The sequence below is a fragment of the Bombyx mori genome, chromosome 15 (genome assembly GCF_030269925.1).
Source record: "Bombyx mori chromosome 15, ASM3026992v2".
Lineage (NCBI taxonomy): Eukaryota > Metazoa > Arthropoda > Insecta > Lepidoptera > Bombycidae > Bombyx > Bombyx mori.
This window is the reverse complement of record NC_085121.1, coordinates 8,714,145-8,725,230: the sequence shown is the minus strand read 5'-3', so window position 1 is coordinate 8,725,230 and position 11,086 is coordinate 8,714,145. Positions and strand designations below refer to the sequence as shown.

Here is an 11,086-nt window from a genome sequence, read left to right as displayed (position 1 = left end):
GAAATGTGTTTTTGTGCATTCGCTCCCTGAATTTCTTTAGTGACACAATGGCTACATACTCCTTTGTTTTGTAGCAAAACGGTAGAATTTATTTAAAGTAACACTTTGTTTGTTGGCAAAAATATACCAGCACAAGCACGTATTGTTATTAACAATGTTTTAAACTTTTTCTATGAAATGAAAATAGATCTCGACAAGTTACAAAGTGTTAATTTCTGCTGTTCTTGTTAACTCACTGCGGCGATATGTGGTATAAGGGTTAGATTAGTGATTTTTTTTCATTTTTATCACGAACCCACAAAATGACAAAACTAAATACACTATCGATAACGCTTATCGACAACAATAATGCGCATCACTATGCTCGTCAATAAGGCCCGTGAGTGGAAGAGAGAGCGAAATACTTGCTTCACCGCTGCGATTATTTATGGCCCAAACTGCACGGACAACTATACACGAGATTAATCATGTCGATGTTGTGCTAAATATGCAGTCCAGTATAATAGGGATAAGGATTTACTTCATCTTACTAAAGTAGATTTGCGTGAATCTTGGAAAACCTCCTTGGTGGTCATGTTAGTGAAAAGGAAAATTAATATTAATGAAAAGAAAAGAAAATAAAAGGTTTTATTATTTATATTTCAATTTAAATACTATATTTAGATTTAATTACCTGTACTTATAAAGTCATAAGTTATTGTTAATAAAATTTTGTTTTCCATTTATTAAATTAAGCGGATGGAATGTGGCAAATGTTGTGAAATAAATCACAGCCAAATAATATTTCTTGACTGCTGTCACACTCTCTAACAGTTCACAGAACGTAAAATTCTGAAAAAAAGAAAAAGCAATACAAGTGTTATATTAATTTGTTGTTATTTATAGATAATGTTATTTTAGATTTTTAGTTTAGATAATTAATTTATAAGCAAACCATAATCATTCATATTTCATGGACATTTTTTTTTAACAAAAAACATAATTTTTATGTAACGATGTCACAGATGTGCTCGAAAATATATGGCGGTGGCTTGTGATGTCTGCGGTCTCTGGTAAACGTTTAACTTGGACAATGTTACTAATTGATTGCCGTCACCGAACTTAAGATATGGGGACAAAGACTACTGTATTTCTATGAGCCCCGGAAACAACTTATTGATATGTCTACTCGTCTTGTTTGTCCGTCCGTCTATATTTATAAAGAAAGAAAAAATAGATGATAGTTACTAATTATTAACAGATATATTTTTTATTTTCACTGATATGTTCAGTAAAAATGTGCAATATTTAATATCAATAAGACAATACAATGTCTATTTTACTAAAATAATATTTCGTAATAGTTACCCGGAAGCAGCATCGTCAACAACGATGGTTGCTGACGGCGGATCGACAAATATGAGTGATGAGTGTCTGCGTAGCCAAAACGTGAGCAGGGCCGCAATAAGGGTTGACACGGCACCGGTCGCGGCCGCCACGCACGCGCTGCCGCCGCTCGCCGACACGAACACTCGGGCCCACATTGTTTGCCAAACTGACTCGGTCCACGTAGAATACGTACCCGATTTAAAATCATAATCTGCAATTTTAAAAAACAATTTTAGATTCCGGTTTTTGTGAGATATTTCAAAACATTAAGCCATCACACAGAGTTATTAATCTAGTTGCTTACCCAACGTCAACGTTGACAAAATGGCTACATTTCGTCTTTAATAGTTAATAAATATTACTACTAAAAAAACTCATTTACCTGATATTATAAAAGCTGGACTGAGTGCTTGACTAAAGTTCATTGTGGTCTCGATGCAAACGCCATTGTGATTCCATCCTTTTAACCAGAGCCTTGTATATCCCTAAAAAAGAAATGTAAACACGAAAATAATGTCATGACCATGGCTTAGAAGTTCTGTTTCTTCCTTATTGGTATAAATTCCAACAATACTGTTACGCCGGCAAGAGTAACGCCATCTATCGCCGAATAACCGAAGGAATATCGAAGGCACTAGTAAAATCAAGAAGTACACCGCCATCTATTAGCCGAAACACACATCGAAGCTACTCGACTTGCCCAGAATGTACTCGATAAATCTAAGGATGTCGTATTGACTATAAAAGCGTTGCAGAGATGGCACGCAGTCAGTTAGTAATTGGATCTACTCGAAGCGAAACAGCGAATCACATGAAGCGAAGCGGAAGAAGTGAATTAAGAATTTTAAAGTGTTCTAAGTGCTAATACAGTTGTAATTTATACTTCGGTAGAATTTTATTTATTCCAAACCCCAGCGCGTAACAATACTCTAACTAGGGTAACCTCAATCACTAAATAAAAAAAAACAACGGAAGTTCTTTTAGCTGGGCCCGACGAAAATAAATGCAAAGCCAGGTTCACTAACCGATTCTGGTTTCGTTTCGCACTGTGATTTGTTGAGCGAGAGTTGCGTGCCGGTAAGCAAGGCCAGCAGGTGTCCGGCGAACACGGGCGCCACCGTGTTCCAGGAGGTCACGCCCACGTACAGCGGCGCCGGCCCTGCACCCTCCCGCGGCCCCTCGTTGCCGCCAAACTCCGCAGCCGATAACAACTTGCACGTCTCGTTCTTCAGGAAACAGTACAGCATTTCATCTACCTGTTTATCGTTGACAAATAATGTATGATCATTAGCTTTTAAACACAATAAAGCTTTATTAAAATCTAACGGATCAATTTGCTAAGTCAGATCTGCAAAAAAAAGAAAAAATAATGGTAATTTGAAGTCAATGTTTATATCTAACTGACATATTATATGGAACATTTTGTATTATCTGTCTATTTTTTTAATAATCTGTGTTCAACCTAAACAGTTAGTTACCTTCGATAGTATTCTCAATACTAATCTATGAGTAAATTAACTAATGGAATCTATGGAATCAAAAACAAAGATATAAAATCGGTATACTAGAGTTGATAAAGTCACAGCAATAAATTTAATAAAGTGGATTGTTATATGATAATAAACTTTTTTATGAGAAGTCTACATATCTCTCCAAAAAGGGATCTACAAGTAAACAGCTAAGGCTTAAAGAAAGGCAAACTCACCAAATGTGCGGACACTGTAATATTACCAGTGTACGCCTCACCGACAACTCTTTGATATAGTGCATGAGCTAAAGCCGTCGCCAACCGAGATATCTTTACTTGAGTGTCAGTTTCTTTCATCAAACCATCTGCTATGAGTTCAGCTGTGGATATAACTAGGAACAAGAAAATCATTATTACAACATACTACATTTCTAGCCATTAAAACATTTTGACTAAAAAAAACATAAATTTGAAACATAGGTTTTAATTTAAAAAATATATAGCTTTTCTTACATGTAACATTGTTGATCATACTGATGTTTTTATAGACATAAGCGATTTTGTCACTGTCGTCCAAAGCAGAGTTGTAGAAAACATTCGTGAAGGTCTCTTTGTGATCAACTAATAACATTTCAAGCATTTCACCGCTCTCTGTCACATTGGATAATATTCTTCTGAATGAATGTATAGATGACGGTGGCAGAGAGCCATTAAAGATTCCGGGTATTGTCATGTTATATGCATTCGACAATTGTTTCAGGAAGATTTGTATCTGCAAAAATACACACACATACACGCCTATTTTTAATTTAAATCTCGTGTGAAAATAATTTAAATTATTGTCATTTACGATTAAATAACGAATTGAAGAGTCCTCCATAATTCGAATCGCGATTAATGTTCTTATATACATATCCTTATACTCACAAATAAGTTGACAAATAACGTGAACGATGTAAAGACGTAGTCAAACAGTAAATTTTTTATTGAAGATTACAATTTTCAAAGGGTTTGGCAACATATAAGTTCGATAATATATTTATGTAGGTGTACGATATTGTGTAGTGTATACAATGTTTCAACAATGAGCATATTTCATATTATAATATTTGATAATAGCGAACCGTGGCACTGTTTAATTTGTCATTATAAACACTATTATTTAATGCGTTCTTACCACGTTTCTTTTAAACATTTAATAAGTTCCTTAAATCTTTGCGCTGTTCCGGTGACCACGGCTAGTTTTTATGATGTATAAAGCCGCTAAAGTTTAAAACCAATTTCCGTATTAACTATGTCAAGTAAATGTTAACACCGCATTAATGAATTTAAGAAAGTCGACTTACATCATTATCACCGTCATTTATTGTTGATGGCGCGAGGGTAGGTACAAAAGCGTTCAAGGGCCATGTATTTTCGTTCACATAATCTGATAAGGATCCACCGATCTGGCCGATTTCAACGTGTAGTTTTACATCGGTCGGTGCCAGCGGTGCATTCGGCGGCCACACCCCGCGCTTTATGTCGTAGGCAACTCGCTGTGAACCAATATAATCAAATGCTTCCCCGTTGAATAACGTCCATAATATATTCGTCTCTGCTTAAATAATAAAACAATAAAAAAATCAATTCTAGCATTTCAATTAATTACATTATTAGTACAAGGTGTGTTGGAGGTGTCCTCACAAATAAAGTAGGGTTAAAAAAAAAATCCTGTTTTGTTTTGCTCGCTTATTTATTTCAGAAAAAAACAGTTAACTCGCGAGGTCATTGACCTCGTGTGAACCCTAGAAGCTAAGGAAGTTTTACATTGCGAATTTAAGAAATATGTATTAACGTTTCAAATCGGCATTTATCTCGCTCTGCTTAGTAACTGATTGTTGTTTGGTCATTCCGTATAATGTCTTTTTTAATGGTTCGATGGGTGGAAGAGCTCACAGTCCACCCGATGTTGAGTGGTTACTGGAACTCATTGATATTGATATGTGGATACCAAAACCCACATGAGGTTTAAGTTTCAATTTCGAGAGAAATATGCAAGGTGGTAGTACCATCCCGTGCGAAATCACAAGAAGCACTACTACCAGTAAAATAAAACTTCGTACAACACATAAAACCTAAGTATATTGAGTATTGAGATATTGACATTCTCATTCAGGCATTAAACTGTTGACGGCTGCGTCATTTCCGATAATAACAGTTTTGTTTTTTACGATACATAAAAACCTACATTATTAATAGTATTCCTGATACTGTGTAATGGTATAGTTTAAAAATATACGAATTAACTCACCGTATAGATTCGATTTAGAAACTGGAATCAGCTGAGCTAATGCGGCGGCTGCTGATATCAGCGTGACTAGGCCGACGACAGAACTAGCAGCACCCGGAGACACCCCTACGAAATGAAAGGTTAGTTTGAGGTTTAACACTCAAAAACGACTTCTACTGTGAAGAAAAAAACATCTCGCAATAATATAAAACTGCCTTTTTTCTGCCAACGGTACTAAGTAATTCCGGATCCTCCCACTATCGGTGCTTTTAGGCATCCCAAGCGCCGGTTGCCGTACGGCGAGTAAATCAACGCATAGACACAGCCCACCGAGTTTCTCGCCGGATATTCTCAGTGGGTCGCGATTCAGATCCGGTGGTAGATTCAACGAAGCACTGCCCTTACTAGGGCTAGTCTTAGCAAATTCACAAGGCTGAGTCCCGTGAGCTTACCTACACGCTTGGTGAAGTTGGTATAATAACCCCTCGCGGTTACCACAGGTGAGCAAAAAAGTCAATAAAATTTGACCTCACACCTCAAAGTGGGTGGCTAGATTACAGTTTAATGTCTATGGGGGGGCTTTGATAAATTCGTCTATCTAGACCAATAAAGTTTATAGCTCTCAAAAGCCTATCTGTGCAGCATCAAACGGAAACAACTTCGAGACTGGTACTCTATAAATACATATATTATTGAATTTTAATTAAATTAGTATGTATCAAATATGATTAACGTAAAGCGATAGCCTGCATGTTTAATTAATATGTACATTAAAAATAAACAAATGATCTAGAAAAACAACATATTAAACTTAATATATTGTTAAATGATTGTCTTGACTTGCGTTGCGAGTTTTCGAGACATTGCCGTACCGAAAAGGTGGCGTGCGAGTCGTTTCAATAACTGTATTGCACATAACTTAGCCGTTACCACAGCGATAAAGTTTGCATATACAAGAAAAAATATACCATCAAATAAAGAAGCTGAATCGATCCTTGCAGTCACCAACGTGATGGACTGCTTCTTAGATTCTTTCGTCTAAAAATTAAAGAAAAATTTAAAACATAACAACAACACAATTGTACAATGTATATAAAAAAGAACTTACTCTAGGGAAAAGGGAATAATAAACGTTTTGATCGCCAAGCGGATCGCACACTTTCGTTGTTGTTACTATCGTTGAGGTAGCTGACCTGGAACATACCGACACCATGAGCATCTGTCCAAACTATAGTTTATTTATTACATACTAGCGACCCGCCCTCGCTTCGCTTCGGAAATATTAAATTTTATTATTGATAGCTGAGTCTCGCGGTTATTGTCGTACCGCAGGTGACGCCGCGGGGCGAAGCTAGTCTAAAAGAAAAGTAGCCTCTCCTTATATCATCAGTTACTTAGCAGTGAGTCTCGTCAAAATCGGTCCAGCCGTTTCAGAGATTAGCCGGAACAAACAGACAGACAGACATACAAAAATTGTAAAAATATGTTATTTTGGTGTATGTACCGTATATATATTCATATGCATATAGTAAAAACCGGTTATTTCAATACATATTACAAACAGACACTCCAATTTTATTTATATGTATAGATGGGTGCTTACACCAGAGCCCAGAGATATTAAAGTTAATACCGCCGTCCACCCCGTCAGTCGAGGTCGATGTCTCAATTGTATTGTACAACGACTGTTGACCTTCAGACCGGCACGCAGAGCTACTTTGCGGCAGCTTAGGTAGGATGGTGGTGTGTGCGGTAATTACGCTCCACAATGTAGTGACGCAATTTTTTTTTTATTATATGTGTATTTTAATAAATATTTAATAATTTTATAATTGAAATTAATTTTACCTTCTCATGCAAACTTCGGTATTTATTGCAGCAAACATGAAGGAATTCAACTGTATTGAGCATAGCGACCGACCCCTTTGGTTGTTTTTATCGTAATTGAATCTAAAACAAACAAAAAAAAGGATTTTACATACTATTTTAAATTGGATAGCTGAAAACCCAAATCACATAAATGGGCTATCTGAATTTTCATTGTATAAATATAATGCATCTGGGCTGGAAAATCAGTACCTGTCAATTGTACTATTTGTACTGTAATACAAAGATGCATACATAGCTTTTCATGTTCTTAATTATTTTATGAGCTATGAAAGAGGAGTGCATGCGGCAGAGATGCGAATGTTGAGATGGATGTGTGGAGTGACAAGAATGGATAAGATAAAGAATGAGTATATCAGAGGAAGTGTGAAAGTGGCTCCGGTAAACAACAAATTATGGAGCGGACGGTTAGCGTGGTATGGACATGTGATGCGTAGAGAGAAGATGCATGTGACTAGGAGATGTATGGAAATGGTAGTGCAAGGTAGAAGGGGAAGAGGTCGACCGAAGAAGACATGGATGGAGTGTGTGAATGACGATATGAGAGAGAGAGAGGAGTGAGTGTTGAGATGACGGCTGATAGAAGAGAATGGAAGAAAAAAATTTGCTGTGCCGACCCCACCTATGGGGTAAGGTGGTGGAGAAAAAGAAGAAGAATTATTTTATGAGCTAATGTAATGACTAATGAAAATCAGCAAGTGCCCTGCAACTATCCAATGATTAACCACTGAAATATTTTCTTACATCTTCTTACCTTGAACATCAGTACAATAAAATATATTTGAATTGATTTTTTTTAAATCTGCCTGTAGTCTGAATTGTGGGACACTGTTGACTTATCTTGTTGTGACCTGATCAAATTTATGCCAGTTTGTAAGTCACGTGTTTTTCAATCCTAATCTCAAACAAACAGATATAGACAAATATCAGGAATTTGAAACTAGGACACCCGTGGTGAATGGTAAAAATTTCAGGACTTTAATGTCTATATGGTGGAATTTAACATAGTGATATTATGTCTTCAAATATTTCAACTTTTTCTAAGCATAACACTAACAACATAAATGTATTTCATCAGAAGTAAATCTTTTTTTGGGTTTATGAAAAACCCTAAAACTTACCTTCCGAAACAATGACTGATTTTTTCAATTTCTTCATATCTTGATTCTGGTATGAAAAATATTGGAAATGGTATTTCTCTCTTTAATAAACCTGTGCCTTTTTCATTCCACACAACACCACCTTCCTTTGAAGATGAACACTGGTTTCCATCTGCTGATGAAAACTCATTTGGACATCTTGTGTCATGTGTAAAAAATGAGGGGCTATAACAAAGGTTTAAATTCGATATTAATATAATCCCCCCGCCTTTTCTCCCACACGGATTACTCTTTATATCATGTGAACGGAGACCCAGTCTTAGCAGTGGGAAAGTTTAACGATACAAATGGGAAAGGTAATCCATGATTGAAACTATTTCTATACAAAATTTCCTCGAAACGATTTAATTTAGGCATAAAAACATAACACACAACTTTGTCTACACTTTTGTATTGATAATTATCTGTGTTGTGTAAACATCTAACATTTCTATAAATTTAATTCCAAATATCTTTAATCATTATCATTAATAACTTTCTCTAATATATCTTCTCATATTCTTCTACAAATAAATTTGGTTGCCAATGAAGACTACATGAAAATCTGTTAAAATTTTTACAAAGTATCAACAGTTGTTCCTTAAACCCCAAATGTGTGACCAGTTGAGAGCAGAAATAAGCAAGATAATAGTCCCTACCCATGTGGGCTTACAATACACCTTACTACCAGCAAAGGCAGTAAATGTTAATTGACGACTGTATTATAATACACTGGTTTAATGCTTAGAGCATACTGCTGGCCATTCTCCAATAAATTAGTCCACATTTATTACACCCCAGTCAAAAGATGGGCTGGTGTTCATCTATATATTCTAGTTGTAATTGTATTAATATCTCATATTCATTTTTACATATGAAAATAAATTCCTTCTACTTACATATCAGAAGCATTTTCATATGTAAGTACTCCTGCAATATTTGTTGGATGATCTATGAGAAACTCTACTAGGCCAAATTTTGATGTGCTGACAACAGCCATATATGGGCCTGCAGATGCATTAGTGGCAAGCCACAAAACATCATCATGATCTTGAACAAAATGTACAACTCCAACTGCACCTTTATCTGATGCTGCAATAATGACAAGTTTTTGTTTTAAATTACTTATAAAATACTAGCTGTGCAGTGACTTCATCCAAATAGGCTTAAGTAGTAACTCGGAAATGCATATTTATATTAAGGTATGTATATAAAAAGTGCCGCAAGCAATGTTGTAAAAACAGGTAAATATGAATATATTGTTGAAGTGCATATTTCTCTGGTGAGACAGAACAATTGAAAAGAAATAATAATTGTAAAACCATTTGAAATCTTTTGAATATTTATTTAACTATCTTTTACTAGATGAAAATTAGGGATACCCTGTTAAAGCTTAAGATAGAGTTGAAATTTAAAGTATCTAGTTTGATAACATTACCTACAGCTGCATCCAAAGCAATCATGGATTTTGGGATGAAGGTTGGAGTAGCTATTATATTGCACATTTGAAAGATAAACATTACAAATCATATTCCCTATGGACTTTATTCATTTTTCTCAAATTGAAATTTCTGCAAATATTTGATTTGTTCTATTTATTTATTCAATCAAGTGCAATCATATTATCTATAACCATTGATTTATTGCTGCATTCACTGTATTTTTTCTGTAATATGTACTGTAGTAGTTGTAGTAGTACTGTATGTAATGTATCTCATCATCATCATCATCTGACCATCCGGTCTAGATCCCAACTAAAAAACTACACATTAATCAGGTTTTTACAAAAGTAAGGATCCAGCCTTGAGATTCTAATGGATGGAAATAATAATAATATGGCATGAATTCAAAATTATTTTGATGAGAATTGTATATTATATTCTTAAAATTGGAAGTGATATTCCATTTAAAAACTTCCAAAATGTTTTTGCAATATGCTATTTGTAATGTTTGATAACTTAATCCTTCACAAAATGTTTCACTTACTAGAGCAACCAGTTTGATGTGTGCCATTGAGCCGCCTAAAACAGGCTGCACTGCCTTCAATAGAGGAATATATCAGTTCATGTAGCCTTTCGCAACTATAACCTGTAAGTTTATGAAAATAAAGTAGATATATTCTAATGCATAACTTTTCTTTTTTTTGTTGTCTCAGATTTTTGTGAATTTCTATTAAGTAAAATACTTTTATAGTTGTTATTAATGATTCAAGAGAGTTTCTGTCATGGTACTATCAACAGAAACAGAACAGAACAAGCTACAAGCTGCGACTTGATTGGTATTAATTTATATGAGGTAGATATATAAAACTGTAGCAAAATTTTAATTTTGAATTCTTTGACAAGATTTCTGCTAAATTTTCAAAATGTAGTTTGGAAAATTCTTTTTGTGTTATGGTATGCCACCAATATCTTAATAATATAGGGTCATTTTATGATTATTTCGATTGTTTGCAATTGTATGTTGCTTTTATTTATTTACTAAAAATGAATGATTCTATGTTGTCATTCAAAAAGCATGACGTTTAACTTATTTTCGGTTTTTATCAGTAATGCATTAATGCTAAGCATAAAAAAATCACGTTACCTTTAAATATGAGTAAGATTATGGTAACTAACAAATATATATGTTTCAAAGACATTCTGCTTAGATTAACACTTCAGTCACATTCACTTTCCTTTGATCAACACGATTTCATACTAAGTAGCTGATATAATTGTAATACGCTCAGAAAATGAGAATGTTACAGGTTTTTATTCCTTTTTTAGGTGGACCTGGTAAGCTAATTTTAAAAATATTAGGTTTTCAATTATTATGGATCGTCTCTTTCATTCACTTGTTTCGGAAATATATATATATTTTTTTAAAGAAATATTATGACGTGGTAACTGAGATCTTTAGGTCAAGTCTTATTTTAATTTTAATGATACGTAACTTTTTTAATGAAAATGA

General features: G+C 34.6%; 1 protein-coding gene across 2 annotated transcripts; it reads right to left on the bottom strand.

Annotated features, from left to right (window-relative positions):
- Positions 1-620: 620 nt before the first annotated feature.
- Positions 621-11,019, bottom strand: LOC101744564 (nicastrin). 2 transcript variants are annotated; one of them, XM_038015882.2, is made up of 15 exons: positions 10,721-11,019; positions 10,121-10,222; positions 9,034-9,226; positions 8,117-8,320; positions 6,957-7,058; positions 6,217-6,301; positions 6,077-6,146; positions 5,130-5,234; positions 4,183-4,433; positions 3,350-3,608; positions 3,074-3,228; positions 2,394-2,624; positions 1,751-1,853; positions 1,348-1,579; positions 621-831 (listed from the first exon to the last, which is right to left on the bottom strand). In XM_038015882.2, exons 1-15 carry the CDS (start codon positions 10,773-10,775, stop codon positions 807-809), a joined length of 2,172 nt encoding a protein of 723 aa, XP_037871810.1. In that variant the 5' UTR covers positions 10,776-11,019; the 3' UTR covers positions 621-806. The 2 variants fall into 2 exon arrangements, with proteins under 2 accessions (XP_037871810.1, XP_037871809.1); XM_038015881.2 differs by having other exon boundaries at positions 4,183-4,436; positions 10,721-11,007.
- Positions 11,020-11,086: the final 67 nt, after the last annotated feature.

What these genes read in the sequence shown, in the direction of transcription:
- LOC101744564 (XM_038015881.2), bottom strand. Translation starts at nt 10,775, where the DNA reads ATGTCTTTGAAACATATATATTTGTTAGTTACCATAATCTTACTCATA. An exon ending in ATCAGTCATTGTTTCGGAAG is followed by an intron (nt 7,059 to 8,116) that starts GTAAGTTTTAGG and finishes TGTTTGTTTTAG; the next exon opens with ATTCAATTACGATAAAAACA. An exon ending in ATTATTCCCTTTTCCCTAGA is followed by an intron (nt 6,147 to 6,216) that starts GTAAGTTCTTTT and finishes TTTAATTTTTAG; the next exon opens with ACGAAAGAATCTAAGAAGCA.